Source organism: Eumetopias jubatus, unplaced genomic scaffold, assembly GCF_037043125.1.
Source record: "Eumetopias jubatus isolate StellerSeaLion01/CBP00866 unplaced genomic scaffold, mEumJub1_p1.0 scaffold_9, whole genome shotgun sequence".
Classification (NCBI taxonomy): Eukaryota; Metazoa; Chordata; class Mammalia; order Carnivora; family Otariidae; genus Eumetopias; species Eumetopias jubatus.
This window is the reverse complement of record NW_028274815.1, coordinates 98,947,438-98,966,568: the sequence shown is the minus strand read 5'-3', so window position 1 is coordinate 98,966,568 and position 19,131 is coordinate 98,947,438. Positions and strand designations below refer to the sequence as shown.

General features: G+C 44.6%; 1 protein-coding gene across 2 annotated transcripts in view; it reads right to left on the bottom strand.

The window, feature by feature from the left end:
• Window positions 1-2,014: 2,014 nt before the first annotated feature.
• The window catches only part of KIF16B (kinesin family member 16B), a 306,377-nt gene continuing 289,260 nt past the window's right edge, over window positions 2,015-19,131 (bottom strand). For both annotated transcript variants that reach the window (XM_028113007.2, XM_028113008.2), the window contains one exon: window positions 2,015-3,203. In XM_028113007.2, coding sequence (XP_027968808.1) covers window positions 3,045-3,203 — 159 coding nt within the window. In that variant the 3' untranslated portion in view covers window positions 2,015-3,044. The remainder of the gene's footprint in view (window positions 3,204-19,131) is intronic.

Sequence of the window (19,131 nt, the reverse complement as noted above, 5' to 3'; positions counted from 1 at the left end):
TACCCATGTTCCTTCTAAGGAGATGAGGCTTGCCTTGTGGTAGGCTCAGCATAAGTATTAATGAGCCACATGACAACAGAACACTGCTCTCCATCTCTGAGAGCATGTCTGAGGAAATGATGCAGCAGGCATGGGACTGTGCACTGGTGGAGAGGGATCCAAATCTCATCTTGGAAACCTGGCCCAGAACACCAAAGTGCTTCAGCTCTGAGGCTGGAGACTGAGGCCTTGCAGCAGCTACACATCTTGAGTTCACAGATGCTCTAAGCTGTGAAACTTCTGGTTGCTTCTGCCCAGACTCCACGTATGCTATCTAGCACACTGAGTGGGTAAACAGGGCCAAATTGAGCAGAACTGAATCTTTCTACATAAAATGTAAATAGAAGTGGCCCTGGGGCCTGGATACCCCATTCATGAATCTTCAAGGCATCTCCACATTATGGGCCAGAGAATCTTCTAGATGTCCATCATTAGGGAGCCAGCATGCCTTGGTTACTCCCTATTCAGATGCCCAAATTAATCAAAGTAGCAAGGCCTGGGCGGGATCCAGGCTGAAGGTGCCTATACTACTTGTGATTATAAACAGGTTTGGTGCACATATTTTATTGTGGAAGCAAGACCTAGGACATGCTAAAAAAGAGCTTAAATAAATTCTAAGTTCCTTAGATTTGTCCAACTGGCTACAAAAATATGTATACATTGACGGCACCTCTATCTGACTTGCCTAAAATGGTCATCTTAACATTACTTTATTTGATGCACTTGAAGTAATAAAATAAGCATTTGCTAACTGTCTTTTACTCCTTTGCATCAGTCTAAATTAAGAAAACTTCAAGTTTGTCATGCTGACTCGGACGTCTGTTTTGTCTTCACTTCAGAAAGGGATTCCATTATTTGTTTAGGTGAGACTTCTCATTGGCTTTTCAACACTCCCTCATGTTGTATTTAGGTCAGGCTGACTTTGTGTCTGATTAGAAGTTTGTAGTTCACGTCCACACACCAGGGGCTGCCCTGGCCCACCCACCAGGAGCAGCTATTCCCCTGCTCGTCAGCATGGCTAGAATGGGACCTAGAGATCATCCTGTGCAACAGCTTGGTTTTCAGACGGGGAGGCTGAGGCTGAGAGAGGTGAAATGACCCACTTCCGCCACAGCTGGCCTTAGCCGGAGCCAGCTAGTGCTTGAACTGCAAGCTCAACACCGAGTACTTAAGATGAGGATTGGAATCAAAGGGTCTTCTGGTTCCCGCACTTCTTACAAACACAGGTCTGTTTACTCTTGCCACGTTATTACTGTATCCTGTGTCATTTCAGTGAAATGTGAGCCTGGCCTCCGGTACAGGTCAAAAAGGGCAGGGGACAGATTATCTGGTCCGTTGAAGAAAGCCATTTGGTTTACTCAGCAAATGAGGGACAATCCGTATTGTTGTGACTCCTTTTAAATAAATGGCCTCTGGTTAATTATTATCTCCCAGCTTTTATCCTTTAATCTCTACGTTTAAATTCTCGGGTGGTAATTGCCTCTAAACCTATGCCTGTAATCACCACTGCAGACAAAAGCAAGTCTTTCTGTAGCAATTTTTTTAAAGTCGTCATTTTTTTCATTTTAAACTATGACACCTAATTAGTGTAATAATAGTTTTCCCCCTTATTGGGATAACTGCATCTTTAAACATATTTTTCAGGTTGGAGAGCTTAGTTGCACAGGCATATTCTAGAAGACCAAATGCAGACATGTTCTGTTACCCCATTCATTTGTGGCTTCAAATGTTACTCCGAAGGCATCTTCTGCAACACAAATGCTAAATTATACATTACGGATCTTTCCAAACACATTAGATAAATTTTTAAACAGACCTACAGTAGGGATGATCATGTCGCAAACTTAAAGTAAACTGAGCTACAGGATAGATTCTATAACTTCATTTAATATTGATAGCAGCTCAATTTAAATTTTGAAAAAGCAAATACCTTTAATAAATTTGGTGTGAACAATTATATATTTTGATACAACTATGGTACAGGCATGTGTACATATATAAATCTATAGGTAGAATTATATACATTTCCATATATACGACATTTATATTTTCTCTACTCACATTTTTCTCTTTAGTAAAACAAAGCAGTTTTACTGTACATAGATGTGCAATGCTACATTAAGTCCTGAGTAATTTAAGGGATTAATAACTACTATAAATTCTAGTCTTTCAGCCAAAGATCCAGTAGATTCTGTAACAAAAAATGTGGAAAAAATAATATTTAAAAATAGGCATTCAGCTATGCGCTTGTTTTGTGCTTAGCGGAGAAAGCTCAAGAATGCACAGTAGCCATTTGCATTTGGGAAATTTCCTCAAATATTCAAGATTAAACAAATATCCTATTTGTACGGATTTACAGAAGTCTTAAGTGATGTCACCTACATCCAATTTGTCAAGCAGGGAAGATTCCAGGCATGATTGGACCAAAATTCCCTTTTGCAGAATATGAAATTCTGTGTAAACATCGGTGGTTAGGTATTGTACAAAAGTTCTGACTCAAATGAGAGAAAAAGAAAAAAAAATACAATGAAATCATTTAAAATGCTTCTCTTGGGACGTAGCCAGCCACATGGGAGGAATATAAAAAATAAGATATATATTTTGGTGGATGAGGAAACCAGATGACAGTCATTTAAGGGAGGTCTGGTGAGCCGCCCGCTCACTTGGGGAGGTCCTGGGCCGGCGGGGCTCAGAGAGCCTGAGACAACCCAGCCACGTCCATTCTGGGGCAGACTCTGCTGTGACGAAAAGGAAGCACTATGGGGAAAAGGCCACATTCAATGGCAATGGGCCAGCAACAGCTGCCCGTCGGGGTCCCCATCAGCAAAGCGAACCGTGCCAGTTCCAGGTTCGGGAACTCGGTAGGCCCTGGCGAGGCGGCCTGGGTGCCACCGGAGGAGGCGGGCTCGGACCGAGCGTGGGAGGCCGCCCTGCGCTGGGAGGGCCCCTTCGACGAGAAGGCACTGCGTTGGTGGTTCCTCCGTCCCCCATCCCCCACCCCAGCTCTACCCCGTCCCGTAGCTGCTGTAGTCAAAGACTCCCTTCTTGAAGAACGGCGAGAACTCACAGATGGTGTGTTTGGAAAGGGTCAGCCCCACCTTGTTGATGTGCAGGGGGGATGTCGCAGATTGGAGCATCACACTGAAAAAGTCCCTGAGGTATTTCTGAGGAAGAGACAAAAGCCAAAACATGGGTTAGATGTTGTTGGGTGGAATCAAGGAGAGAAGAAATTCCAGAAAACAACTCGCCACCCACTTTGAAAGAGCTGTTGCTGTCATTAGAAACAGCACGTGGGAATGTGTGTGGCCTTGGCTGTGACCAGACCCACCCGAGGGAAGGCAGCCACTGCCTCCATGACGCAGGTGACTTTTCTGGGACTCACAGCGACACGGCCTCAGGTCCACCTGCAGACGATGCCCAGAGAAATGCCAATGTGGTGCCAGGCATGGGGGTGGGGGGTGGGGAAGGGTCTGCTTTCCAGCAACAGCGGCACTAGTTAAGATCCTATTTTTTAACAAGTCATTTCCAACTTGCTTATTTTTTTCCTTCAACTTACTTATTAAATAGAAAGCTGATTAAAAAAAAGGCCAGCCATCTGTACAATGCTAAATGTGCTGCTGACTAGCATTTTTAAATGGTACCATCACTGTCTGCTTTGGATCCTTCTTATAAACCAAAGGAAAACGAAATACTGGGGACAAGTGGGTCAGTTCCAAGTACTAATATTTACAAATCATTTTGCAAAGCCTATAATCATCAGTGAAAAGAGATTCTTACTAAGATTAATTGCTCTGAACCCCCTGCGCTGCCCCCCCCCCCCCCCGCTGCACGTGGTGTGTCACAGCATTCGCCACCTTCTCTGGCACCCGCAAGCAAAGCATGTCTGGGACGAGGATCCGAGATGCTGGGGATGGAATCAGACACGGCTGCTGGCAGGATGTATTAAAGGAAAACAGGACACATAAAAATAGTTAAAATATTTCAGGTCAGGCAAATGTTATTTATAACAGAATGGGACCGAATGCAGGGGGTGGGGGGCAGGGGTGGGGTGGTTAAGCCTAAATCTTTATTACAGTCTCAGCTTGTTTCAAAAATATAAACAATCCTATCACAAACCTTGAAATTGAACATAATAATTACAGACTTTTGAGTAACAAAGAAATTTGTCTGTGAAACATGGCTAAGGCCTTAGAAGGAAGGGTTCCCAATCAGGGGTGATTTGCCCCAGAGAAGATGTCCAGCAGTGTCTGGAGATGTTTTCGGTTGACTGTCCCTCTAGGGACGGGGGTGCATCCTATGATGCACAGGACAACCCACACGCCAGCATTACTGCGTTCCCAGGGTCATCATGCCACGACAGAGAAACCTTGGCCCAGAGAAGTGGAATTTGGCCTCCTCTCTGAATTGCCAACCTGAAATTTACTTCTGAAACAAGACACTCTGCTGGAGGAAAATTCATGTTTTCTTAAGCATAATAATGAGGATTATTAATCATTAACACTTGTATAGTAATTTATGGTTTCTAAAAATCTTCTCATTTCTTTCTGATGCAGTCATTGCACATTCTTCAAACGGACAATCTGATGAGTCCTGACACATGCATACCCGTGTGAAGCCGTCCCCAAAGCACGAGAACAAAACCTTGCACCATGCCCCCAAATTTCTGAACTCACCTAATTTTATGCTATCATCATACTCTGCCTAGAATTACCTGCTTTTATTACTGTCAAACCCATTTTTGGGTGAGGACTCTGTTGCAGAAGTTAGCACAAGGCTACTAATCAGGAGAGGGGACTTAAAAACAGGGTTTTTTAACTCAGACTCTATCTTTTTTGTTCAATATACCTAACTTACTAGCCTCACAGTAATCTCTCAGGAAAGGAGCTTGAAAGAGCAATCAGGGGGAGGCAAGAAGGTGCCAAAACCAATTGCTGAAAATTGAAGATCTTACACCAGGACTTATTTGCATCAGAGGCAAAGGGGAACCAGACTTCAACTTTCCTGGGGGAAGGGAAGCTGAGAAGAGCAACTTTAGAGGGAGCTGCGGTCCTTCCAATATGGATACGAGTGCACGTTGGGAGACCACACCCGGCCCACCAGCCAATACTTGCGACGCAATAAATGCATGTGAGGAAATGGCCTGTTGTTGGCAGGTAAAGAGTCAAGTGTTTGGAACAAGGATGATGAGGAGCTTGTGCACTGGAGGGTGGGGCTGCAACTCTCTCACAGTCTAAAGCATGCCCAGAGCCAGGCGGCCATCACCTCTGGAGCTCCCGAGCAGACCCCCCGCTGTAGGTCTCCCACAGGCTGCATTTAATGCTCACAACCAACTTGCCTTCAAGATGAATTCCGACAGAATGACAGAACGGAGGGTATTCACACCCGGGCACCAACATCTGTCATCATTAGTTCACGAGGTTGGGGGGGGCTTTAAAGGGCCACTAGAGCCCAAAGGGTACAATGAAAAGGGAAAGTTAAAAATATAAATAAAAGAAAAAGAGAAAGTACTGACTAGCCCTTCCCTGCCAGGATACCACCATCAAGAGAACAGTAAACTAGGTGCAGGTAGTGCCTTTTTCTTTAAATGAACTCACTAGCATGTCTCCATGGAAACTCGAGACAGAAGGATCTCATTCAGTGAACTGCAAATATTACAGGAGAATTGTTACATTGCAAAACCAACCTCTGCTTGGCAGGATCAGGCAGCCTGGGCTCCCCTTCCATAGACTGCTTCCTTGGCCAAAGAAATGCTTTGATTGTATTCCCTGCATTGAGCTTCAGGTGCTCAGTAGTATCTGAGTGAGGCATGGTAGGCTTGGTGCTGTGTCCAGAGCCACATGCTGGCAGTGGGCTGGCCAAACTCCTTCTGGCAAATGACAAAACCCAAGGACTAGGTGTAGGGCTGGGGACAGAAGACAGAACTAAACTTCCAGAAGGTTCTTGAGGTCACAGGCAGTAGGTCATTCTTCTTTGGAACCCCCGCCACACCTGACACACTGCTGAACTTGGGAAAAGTTGCTTGGAAGGAACCCCGATAACTAATTCTGAGGAGTTCATCTTTAAAAAATTGAGGTGTACACAGAGAAAACAGCACACATGCACAGCCTGGTGAAGTTTCAAAAGGTGGACATCCCTGTGTGATCAGCATCGAGATAAAAACAAGACAACACTGCTAGTACCCAGGCAGCCCTCCTCATTCTCCCTCACAATCCTTTCCCCAAGGACAAGGCTATCCTGACTTCTCCCACCATCGATTAGTTTTGCCAGTTTTTGAAGCTCACATTAATGGAATCACACAGGACACTGTCTTTCGTGTCTGGCCTCCTGGGCTTTACCACAATGTTTGTGAGGCTCATATACCCTGTTGGGTGTAGTTACAGTGTGTTCATTGTCACGGCTCCGCGTGTGAACATGCCCACTGGCTGCCTTTCGCAGAGAGGCATGCAGCAGTGACTGGTTTGCTTCTTGTCTGAGCTCTTCTTCAGGGACGAAATGTGCCTCCATTCAATGGTGTCCGGTGAATCATGTTTATAGGTTTCTCCAGTAAAGCAGTTCCCATGTAGGATTTTAGGCTCAGGCCAAGATCAGCCAGTGAGCTAGAACTCTACTATGTATCTATTTAATATAGATACATTATAATTATATGTAAAATACATATTTAAAGACACAGATATTTACATTAGTCATTTTTGTTGCTTGTGCTCACAATGTTTTCTACAGCATCTGGGGCTGAGGGGAGAAAATGAAGTTCTTCCTTTCAAAGTGATCCCCTTTTTATTGCCTAGCCCTTCCCAGTATGTGAAAAATAAGTCCAGGAGAGCCACGCTGCATCCCCAGGGCATTTCACTTTATAAAAAAGCATTACAAAAATTGAAGGACATTAGGAGTTCAAGTGGCTTATCAGGGTCAGAAGGGCAAAGAAGGAGAAGGATTTGTGAAATCTAATATCCAATTTCTGTTTCTTTCACATGGCATTTTCTCCATTAAAAAAAGAAACAAAAGAAACAAAAACCAGGCATATTTAAATCTCTGTGGCTGTCAGGGACTGCAGAAGGCCGGCAAGCCTTGCCCACCCTGGTTGTGGGTGTCTCACCTGAGTCTTGGCTTCATTAAAAGCTCGGATCGGGGCCACTGCGAATGGGCAGTTGCGGCCCCAGCAGCTGTGCAACATTTCAGCCCTGCCTCGCCCAGGGTAGCTGGAGGATGAAAGTCAGATTCAGCCAAATCCTTTTTCAATAAGATTGCAAACCCACAGTACAGAGTGAGAAGGAGTCTAGGAGAGAGTCTGAGTATTAGTGAGGGCAGGAAAGGGCAGGGGCCACACAGAGATGGAGGGGCTGGCTGGGGGAGGGTGACAGAGGAAGGGCTGCAATGGAGGGGAGAGACAGAAATAGCAAAATGAAAACACAGGGGAGAGAAAGAAATAGCAAAACAAAGTTGGAGACCAAGCTCCGGGAGTTATTTATCCATTTGGCATTAAAAAAAAAAAAAAAATTTAAGAATAATAAAAAGTAGATGAGACATTTATCTATGTAATTTAATTTACTTTTTGCTACTTGGACCAGCACTAAAGTATAAGGTGTTTTCTTATCAATACTCGCAGAAAATCAAGTTTAGATGGCTGATCTTGAAGGCGTATTTCAGTACTGAAGCAGAGAACCTTGATTCCAGAAAGTGCTGTAGGCCTATCTTACTGTTTTTTTAAAGTTAGTCCATGCAGGGGGCAGTGAGCAGGGGGTAGAAGTAACCAGGAGAGATGGGACCACCTGGGTCTGTTCCAAACAAAGCATTAAACAGGCATGTGCCCCACCCCCAAACAAGACAAAATCCTGTAGGGGACCAGGAGCTTTTCAAGAGGAGGCCAAAAGACCACAGGAAGAACGAGGGACATACAGCTTGTCAGAGACACCCACACCAGGCTCCTGACCTCTTCTTTCAAAAGTGGTCCTTTTCTTCAAATCATACCTGCCAAGACCCTTCCACATATTTCCTGAGGATTATCTCCCACACGCACGCAACACGCTGACCAGCTGCCATAGAGAGCCACTTATCAGGAGCCCGCAGTGTTCCAGGCATAGTGAGAACTTTTCATGGTATATCTCACTCAATTACAACTTTATGAATTAGGGACCCTGACTATCCCCATCTTCTAGATGTAGAAACTGAGGACCAGGAGGCTTAAGTCATGCCCTGAAGGTCACAGAGCATAGAGGTGGGAGTGCCAGCACACACATCCACATCCTCCAGCCCGAGAGGCTGGGTCTCAGTCACCAGCCTGCTGTCCAGAGTCTACCATCCCCTATTTTCCTGTTGGGCCCCCCATCTCCTCAGTACTGCCATCTCTCGCTGGGCAAGACCATCTACACTGAGCCAGATATGCCGCCTTTCCCAGGCCTGAGGCTGCTCTCACAGAGACGGGGGACTCTGGGTTCTCTAGAGTTAATGTTCCTCACAAACACGGGAATGGGAAAAGCACCTCTTGCTGTGAGGCTTATACTCATCTATATGGAGTCCAATGTAGCTGTGCCCATGCTTCCGTCCTATCTTCCTTAGAGCCTTGGTGGGCACTGGGCCATTTTTTAACTGCCCTGCTTCCTTTTTCCTTCCCAAACAGCACTCAGATTCCCTTCTGAAAAAATATCTTTCCCTCCTTTAGGAATTGGTTATCAGGGCTGACTTAGGGCAGAGGACTGGTGAACTTTTCCCATTCATATTCTGGGGTAGGCACCCCCAAAGCCAAAGAGCTAATGAAGATACCACTTGGAGTCTGCTGGAATCGATCTCTTCCAGATTGCAGAGCCACTGCCCAAGGGCATTTTCAAGTGTAAGAAATTCTGGGAACTCTGACAGAGGGCCAGCTGCAGGATAGCCTTTGGTCTTGCCACTCCCATTCAATGACAATGGCCACAGTAATTTTCTACTGTTTGCAAACAAGTTAACTAACAACGACCTCTGATGCACTGGTATGCAGGTGGCAGGCACCAGTCCAGGTCAGAGGAAACATTCCATCTCCAAGCTCCTGGGGGGCTGGTTTGTAGTCAGATCAAGATCTGCCCAGGGCACCCCACTCTTAGGAAAAGGTCCATCTAGGGAGGCTTTAGTGAATAACATTTCAGATGGGTCAGTGCATCCTCATGGTACATCCCCAGCCAAGGGTTAACCTGGAAAGTTCCTGCCCCAAACCCTGATATACACACAGGCCAATCTTCAAAATTCCAACACCATTTCAAAACAACTAAACATTATTAATCTTTTGAACCAAAACATAGGCTAATATGGTCTATTGGCTGTGTTAATGAGTTCTGAAAGGTGAAACACGTTCCCTACAGCAATACAGGGCAATTCAGCAAGAATTTAGTCAATTATTTTAAAGCTTCAGCCTGGTACCTCAATCAATACACTGCATCAGGAAGAAAAAATTGAAAATATAAGGTGCTGCTACACGCTATTTTCATTTTTATTTCATTCTTGATGAAGGTCATTCTGTTAACATGATCCACGTGTGACCTACAATACAATTTCAGTCTCTGCTCTAGCTGAAAGTACTTAAATTACTGGAACAACCTAACTAAAAGCGGCCTTAAGACAGCCTCTGCTGGGCTGTTCTTTTCAAGTCTGGAGCTTCTGGATGAAATGCTCGTCGGGTCATTGGGATTGACCATGTGCTCTACAGTCCATCCGGGCAAAAACCTGGGAGATGAGCAGGAAGTTAAATAGTGCGGCCCCTGCCATCTTGCAGCCATTTCCTTTCAGGTCTGGGGTCTAGAAAGGAGGGAAGATGGAGTGGCATCCACGTTCGGCAAACAGTGTGAACCAAGGGAGCCAGGCTGGCATGTGCAGGGCTCTGTGTGGGGAACAGCAGGACTTGAAGGGGAACGTGGAGGGCCCTGCACCTGGATTTGGGTCTGCAGGCACTCTGTTCAAAGCACTTCCCAGTTCATGAGCTCATGTGACCCCTATAACATGCTGAGGAGGAGGAAGACAAGGTATGCATATCCTGTTTACAGATGAGGAAACTGAGACCCCCAAGAGCCAGTGACTTAGCCCACATCAACAGACCACAGAGGATGACAAATGACTGGCTCTTCAAACTCAGGAGAAAGTCAGATGGCCTAATATAATTCACAAGGTATAATCCCTTAAGCTGGAAATGTAAGGAGTAAATGTAAACGCAGCCCTTGTCTTTTGAGCCCAGGCTCACAGGGGCCCTCAGAATTTGCGTGCGTGCGTGCGTGCGTGCGTGTGTGTGTGTGTGTGTGTGTGTGTAGAGAACACACAGGAATGAGAATAGGGCCTCAGAAGCATTCAAAAGACCTTACCTTCTTATTTTTTTGGCTCCTTTCCTTCTATTTTAATTACCAGGGAGATAAAGTAATGACTATTTTAGGTTGCTAAAAAGCTTGCTTTACTAGGGCTTGTAGTCTATTATTGTAGACTCTAGAATAGTCTATATTCTAAAACATAAGACTCTATAATACAGGTTTACATTTGAGCCTATATAGTAGAGTCATACAGGCTCATGACTGTAACTGCAGCCTGCCGCGTACTTCATGGCCATGTACTGCCCAGCCTCCTGATTTCCCCAGCCATCTCATTGTTGTAGAGCCCCTTCATGTCACAAAATTTTAACATACATTCATAATCTAAAGTTAGTGAAATTATTAAAATGTGCTTTAAAAATGTAGTAGGGCCTTATCCACCTTTCCACTGTGACATATTAACGGGGAAGACAGTTTGCTGGAATTCCTCATTTCCAGAAGCCACTGGTGGCCACGGTGGCAGCTTAAAGACAACGATCAGTCTACTAAGATTTAGGGTTTCATTTACCTTGCCGCTCTTAGAAAATTCATCCTCGACTGATGGGCTCTGAAGACAGATCAAGCCAGGATGGGGACATGCTGGGGTATTTCTAGATCTGAGAGAGGTCTGGTTACCACTGGCCATGGGTCATGAATCAACCCAGTAGGGTCAATATTCACTCACTCAAGGCTTCCTGGTTTCAAACTGTCATAAATTCTAGTTGACACCCTCTCCCTGGCTATTTGGGAATCCTAAAATTTGTCTCCACTGGATCAAAAATACTGGGTTCCTTTCTTGACATGCCCCTAAATGTCCTCCAGACTCTGATGAAATTAGGACAGTTTGATTCAAGCAACTCATCCATCCACCACAGTTACCACACACCTGCTCTACAAGGAGCAGTGGGCCAGGCACTGGGTGTCCAATGTTGAATAAAACAGACACAGAGCTTGGGATGCCCTGCATCATGTTTTCATTGTTCAGAATCATTCATCTAAATCCTACTTGTCTTCTAAGGACTGGAAAAGGTTTGTTCTTTGTTGGTTTTTCGCTCTTGAAACTTCATGCAGCACCGAACAAATATGTGTTGAGAGCTTTCTACATGCCAGTGCTACTGAGAATTCAGTGATAAGATCAGTTCCTGCCCTGAGTAATGTGTAGGCATTCCAGGGAGCTGGATAGGTAAAGCACTGATTAAAATAAGGCTATATATTCTAAACAGGAATGAGATGCTATTGGAGCACATAGAAAAGGCACCCAGCCTAGTTCTGGGAACTGGTGACACTTATGCCAAGAGGTGAGGGATGAGTAAGAATCAGACTGGAGAAAATATTGGCAGAAGATACTTGAAGGAAGCCTATTCCAGGCAGTGGGGAGAGCATGTGCAAAGCGTCATAGTGAGGATGCATAACTTGGCGTCTCCCCAAGAGTCCACATGACTGTACTACATGCATATATGGGGCCCATTTAGTGTGGGGGACACACTTCTGGAATGTACTGCTCGCCAGATTGGCTCTCTACTGGTACTCACACTGGGGGTCCTGCACTGTGCTCCAGCAGTGTCTCTTCTCTCTGATCCCTGGATCCTGTCAGGCCCTCTGGGTGGAGGCTGTGCTTTGTTTTCACCAAGAGAACACACTGGAGGTAAAGCTGACAGTGAAGAAGTCACCTGGCAGGCTCCAGAGCCCCAGCCGGGCCCAGTCCTTAGTGGCGCCATGATCAGAATGCAGCCATGTAAGTGGCCTGACCTGATACCTGACACTTGGAAAAGATGAACCATTCCGTGGAGCCCTGCCCAAATTCCAGAACCCTAGCATCATAAGCAACAAAATGGTAATTACTTAAAGGAAGTTAAATTTTGGGGTAGTTTATTACATGGTGATAGATAACCAAAATCTGTGTGTGTGGGAAGAAGGTAAGAGATGAGGAAGTCAATGAAATTAGTCAAAGCAGAGAAGTCTCTTTGGTTTTTATTTATAATTTATGACTAGCCATAAATTACAGTCCTATTCTACTTCATGCTAACCTCTTCCAACCTCTTTAGTATTTCTAATGAATAATTCTGTCTTAGCAGGTACTTTTCTATCCATCCTAGGTTTAAAGTAAATACTTGAAATAAGTAGTCATCATTTAAAATATGGCATTTATTTCTTGATTTTACAGAGAATTCTGAGAGCTCCCAGTTAAAATTCATCAGGGTGAAAATGTTAGTCTGTGATTACAGAATTGGAACTATTCATTACAGCTATTCAGAGACTCTTCTTTATGAGCTTAATGACATAAGCATATTGTATTGAATTATTATGGTACTGCATCAATTCGACTCATAAATTTAATATACTCAGTCTGGCTCACATATTCTAATAAAATCCAGCGAGCTTTAAAAATTTTATAAGGAATGTGCATTTAAAGTCATGTGATATTCAATTTTTACAGGTTGGTATTCCTGCTTGGGGTACTGAGCATAGCTTTAGTAATCGTGACCGACCAGCCTGGTAGACCAGCAAGCTGAGGGGGAGGACCCACAAAAAGGCCACATAGAAAGCCCTAAATCTGCTCAGACTGTGAAGCTGGTTGAGCTCTTCTCCAAAACCCAAGTCAATACCAGGCCCTTCTTTTGGGCTCATGGAGGGAAGGAGCTGAGGCTGCATCTTGAGCTGCAAGCAACGGCATCACAGCTATAAGGAAGCAAGCCAACCACTTCCAGAAGTTCTGACAGGACCCACTCTCAACCTTACTCAGCTGAAGCAAAATATGGGAGGATGTACTCTGTGGGAGAAGTGTAGTTTCCAGGGTTCGCCCTGGTTCTTTGACTTTTGTTTACTGGATTTGGGTTAAGAGACGGGTAACAGCTCCACACAGAGGCAAAGCAACTCAGCTGGCTCAGCATCTGGGTGGGGAGGATGGGAGAGCAGCCCAGAGGCTCAGCTAGCCGTGTAGGCCACACGACTGTTGGAGTCCAAACCTCGCATTGCGAGCCACATCCCGAGATACCCACTCATGCAGCAGCCACCACGCTGGGCACAGGGACGTTACAGCATTGGGGTCCAGATTAAGTCCCTGAACTCCTCTGCACCTGTTTCTTCATCTGATTAGATCCCTTTTCAGATCAGAAGATGAAATGAGCTGTGTCCGTGAGGTGCTTGAGGCAGGGCCCAATTCACAGCATGCATTTAAGTAGGTGACATTATTGTCTATACAGCCTTATCCTCACAGAGTTAATCTGCAAATATATTCATTTTCTTCCCTTTTAGATGTTTAGAGACACGTGGGTTTAAAATGTGGAAGTATTTAATGCTTTAATGTTTTCCCCTTCAAAGGAAAGTGGAAGACAGCAAGTCTGAATGGCTTCTTTCCAAAGTCACCTCGTATCAGATACGGCAGACCCTTCATTTCAAAAACTGCTTTAAAGTAAGGAAGAGTTAATGGGTTTTTCAAAAATGGGGAATCGTAACCGTAAGTTTAAAAATCTAGGCTACACCAGGTAAATTAATGATGTCCCCAAAGCTCACTGTAAGATACATTTTGGATACTGAGATTCTGGAAAATGCCATCTGGGGGAAAAAAGAACTATTCTTTGTTTCTCAGCTCATGATTCCTTCTTGCCCTGTATAAACCTTCAAAGACGTTCCTGACATTCTGAGACTGAAAGACTGCTCCAAATGACCAATTTGACTGACAGACTTTCAAATGAGAAAGAATCTTGCTGTATAGTACCCGTCTTGGCTATAATGTACTTAAACTCAAATTCAAAGAATTAGGTCCCCAAAAGCTTAAGAATCAAGGAGTAGTTGCATATTAATTACTGGTCTCCCAAAGTCTCCCTCTGAGTAGGAGCCAAGCACTTGGATGCAGTGTGATGCTTCAGGAACCCTGAATGACTGTCTTATTCCTTTTTACCGCCTGTGCCTGGGGTTGAGCAGAACCATCCTGCCCTTTAATGTCTAACCTGAGGTCACTTATATATTGATGGCAAGTTTTCTCAGGCTGGCCTTGGACTGGACCATCACCGAATACAAATGAGTCCCTGAATTCCAGGGCAAGAGGGTCAGCTCTTTGAGCCTAGGAGGGAAGACCCACTGCCCCTTTTTTGTTCTCTGGACTAGGGGCTCCTGATGATCCCTGTGGGACTATTTGCCTTGCAGATTATCCTCCTGCCCTGGGAGTTATTCCTCAGTGTCCACACATTGCCCTATGTCCCAGGAGGGAGCCATGGTCATGCCACAGGTGTGATGAGGCCTATGGCCCTGAGTGGTGGGCCTGTGACCCCACCCTACAGAGAGGATTAGCTGGGGATTTGGATTATCCGCACCAATGATCCCCTTCACTGGGGATAATGATGGAGGCTTGCCTATGTTGGGGAAAGGGGAAGGCAGGGAGAAAAGCCAGACCAAAACTTCTCCAATATAACCTAATTCTAAAAAAGGATGGGACAGTTGTGGATTTTTAAAAATTCCTTCACCAGATATCAACCACACACTGAAGCATCTAATTAATAAAGATACACACTGAAAACATGTACCTCCTGCACAGCACTTTGCTCAGAAAAGACTCTCTGTCAGGTGCTTGATACAATGAATATTAAATAATGTTAATAAGTCCTAATGAACAGTAAGAAGCCTGGCTTTTCTCTCCTTAGGACCTTCCCTTGCAGCAAAATTTCACAGATTTATATAGTAGCTTCTCTCTGATGAGAGAAGTTTACTAAATCACTAGAGGGAAGAAGTCGATCAAATCTTAATTTATGCTCCAAAGCCAAACTTGAGAAACTCTTCAAACTGAGAAGGTGCTGCAGAAGAGAAGTTGGGAATGTTGCTGGTTTGGCAGTGGATTAAGCAGGGTGTCCTTGTGTCCCCCTGTCTGGCTCCGGTCACTGCCAAATGAACCTGAACCCATGTAAGCACCAGCCTTTGAGTTGTCAACACCTTGAGCGCTCGAGATGGTTCTCAGCTGAGAGGCTCTGAAAGCAGTGCGGTAGGAGTTAAAACGGAGGACTGGCAAAACGTGGAAAGATCTCACAGATCAAAGGGAAATTGCTCCAGCTGGGAGATCTTGGAGAAAACTATGGGACCATTTAATCTAAGAAATAATGGGCTCATTTGGGCTAATTTGACATCCAGTTTCTGCCCCGAGGAAACTACCTTGCAAAATAAGAAATGTCAGTTTGTACTGACTGAGCTATTACTTGGATATGCCCAGATTCTTTTGAGTCAGAAACTGCAAATAAAGGCAGTTTTGGCAACTGGAAGATAAGCACTATAAATGGAAAAGAAAAGGTGAATCAGCAGCAACAGATACCGCCGAAAAGCACAGAAATCCCAGCCTATGGAGATGGTTGGAGCAGACGGTCTTCTTGCTGCTCATTAGCACTTATCCACAGAGCTCTGAAATAAAAACCCTGCAATCCACTGAGGCTTTGCTTCCAGTCAGCTACAAAATCCACTGAGAAAAAGGTGACAGCGTCATTGACTGCCATTTTCAACTCTGATTAACAACTGCTTTCCTGATTTTGGCATCACTTTCCCAATTTTATTTATAAATAATATGAAACAGGTGATCTCAATTAGGAAACAAATTAGACAAAGTTCAGTTTGGGTTTTTTTTTTTTTTTGGTTGCCTGGAATGAATATATGTAAATGTAACCGCATTGCAGTGAATTCCCGGGAAAAGAAATGAGTCTATCTAAAAATGGATGGGAGCTTTAGACAGGCAAACAATGAAGACAAGAAGTTGTGCGAAATTGGAACAAACTCATGTTCTTACCCATTTCTTTCTCCCAAATATTGTTTCAAAGGGCTGCAACATATGCTATAATTCATTACTGCTATGAAATATAAGTGACACACACAGGAAAAAAAAAAAGGAATCGTCAAAGGAAAAAAAAGTAACTACCTGAATTCTAAAATAAAAATGCAGTTTTCAAAAGCAGTGAAAGGACAGTACAGGGGTTCGTTGGCAAAGGCCACAGTGAGTACCCTTAGGAAAAGCACAAATTACAGGGCGCCTGGGTGGCTCAGCCGGTTAAGTATCCGACTCTTGATTTCGGCTTAGGTCATGATCTCAGGGTCCTAGAATCAAGCCCTGAGTTGGGCTCTGTGCTGGAGGTGGGTGGAGCCTGCTTAAGAGTCTCCCTCTTCCTCTGCCCCTCCCCCGTCTCCCCCTCCCCCCCTCAAAAAAAGGCACAATTTACTGGGAAAACAAATCTAAATAAATGGAGCTAAGGGAACTGAAGCATCTTTGAGAAAGTCTAATTCAAATTTATAAAAGAGAAAGGATGATTCCCAAATGTTGATGTAAACAGTGAGCAGAGCATTAGGAGAGACTGGACAGAGAAAATGGTTCTTCAAATATGCAGATGCACAAGAAGAATTTTGCATATGTCTTTCAGGCTGTTGCAACAAAGGGAATGTATGAAGAGGAACTGTACAGAAGTCAATAGAAATAAATACAACCGATTAGTTCAGGAAGTAAGAGGCTAGGCCTTTAGGTTTGTAACACCACTAGGAGATACAAAAGTAACAAGCACAATGTTAAAACAAGGGAAGGAAGAATGAGGTGGATCACATTGCACAGTGCTTCTCAAACACTTTTTGGAGAAGGACAAACTGAAGGGGGGGTGGTAGGAGAGAGAGAGAGACAGAAAGAAATGGAAAACAGAGGAGACAGGAAAATTAAGGAGGACTGGACCAGGGGATTCAACACAAACAAATGGGATTCCAGAAAGAAACAACAGGAGAAATCATCTCGAAAATCGCCTAGAAATGAAGGATGTGAGAGAGAGAATGCACGTGGAGTGTCCTTGCAGAACGGAGGGGCTGCTCACCAAAGTGGAACCATGAACACTCAGAACCCTGGGGACAGAGGAAGGCCCTACAAGCTTTTGGTAGGGGTGACATAAGTATTATGTCACACACAAAGGACCAAGAATCAAAATGGCTTTGAACAGCTTCGCAGCAGCACTGGAAGTAGAAAACAATGAAGCAATCCCCTTGAAATTCTTTAAGATGGTTTTCAACTAACATATATACCCAGCCAGTGTGTGGGTGAAGAAGGACATGTTCATAAATGTCTCTAGAAATTTACCTCTCCCATATGCTCTTTCAGGAAGCTACTAGAGACGTGCTCCATCACAGTCAGGGAGTCAATCGAGAAAGGAAAACATGAGGCACAGGAAGCAGGGGAAACAATTCAAGAGAGAGCAAAGGATGACAGAGATGGAAGACCAGAGTACCTGTGGCTCACTCTGACTAGAGGAAGAAGCTTCCAGAAGATTCGTACAACTGACCAAGCATCTGAAGCTGAGGTAAGTTATGGATACATAATAACCTGAGCAAAGACACGAGCTGCTCTTATACAGTCCTGACACCCTGCTGGGCAGGTGGAACAGGGGTGGCTGTGTCCCCACATCTTTTAGGAAGGTGGCGGGGTAGAGGTGGGTGTTAGGGAACCACCACCCACAGTGGGATGTTAATAGATAGCACCTTACATTGAAACAAAAATCAGAAGGAAGGAATCCAGGAATTCAATTTTAGTCTGTAGGAAAATACCAAAGGGTATCACGAGGGTTCTGCTGGGGAAAAGGGAATGTAAGGTATGCCCAAAGGCAGAGGACTGCTTTCCAGAAAAGCCTAGTAGAACTCTTTGGGCATATCCATAACTGACACTGATTTAAAAAAAAAAAGTTTTAAAATTTCTCTCTTTCTCTCATTGGAAAAATGCTTAGAAGGGATATAGGTCCAACCAGAAGAGCAATTACCTCTGGGCAGTGCCTCTGTTTGATCCCGTGAAAGCAAAGATGGAGGGAGATTATTTTTGGATGATCTTGGTCACAGAGACAAAGGGGTGGGAAAGCGAGCGTGGAGAAAGGAGGTAGGTAGTACAGGGCTGTCCATACTCAGGTTACTATAGCCAGGGCAGCACTCGGTCCCACTGGGGACCCTCTGAGAAACGTGTAGAATGTGCTTCTGAGTCATCCCTAAGGATGGGAAGCAGGCACATTTATCCCTATTTTGTGTCTCACTTTGGGAGGCACCTGCAGGCCCCACACCTCTGTCCAACCTGTGGGCTGCAGCCTGAAGGGAGAAATGGGGAGAGAGCCCGAGGCACCGCGGCACACAGTGGGGCTGTTCTCCACAGCCATGGCCAGAATCACGGGAGGGTCAAGGGGACACACAACAGCTGTGGGATGGGACTGGGGTTGGTGGTGATTAAGGGGGATCCCAGCTTTAGCTGTGAAGAGGGAGCTCTTCACTCAGTGGTGCCTGCTGACCACCCTGGGGAGCAGGGTAATGGGGGGACTGGTGTTTGATAAACAAGCATTTTTAACGGATTTAAAATGCAAGTTTTATTGCCACCTTAGGCTATAAGACAGAAGTGACTGTGGCTCACGCACAGGCCTAAGTGAGTTCATGGTCAAAAGGAATCCAGAGCATTCAGAAGATAAAGAGCTACCCCACGAGCTCCCGGCTTGCCCCACCTCTTAGCCAACATCCACGGGGCTGGACTGTGGCAGCTCCACAGCAATGAGCCAGAATGGCTACCATTATTTCCAGGAAGTCCTGTGTTTTATGTTTTCACAACAAGAACGGATTTTTCTTTTATTCTATTATAATACTCCTATATATCTATATACAGTATTGAATTATATCTGTAACTGACATCTCCATATACATCTAGACCTTATTTCTATATTATACCTATATAACTATATCTGTATAACCTATAATTAAATCTATGTAACTACATCTTACATCATGGCTTACTCTCTTATTTTATAATAATACCTCATTGTAT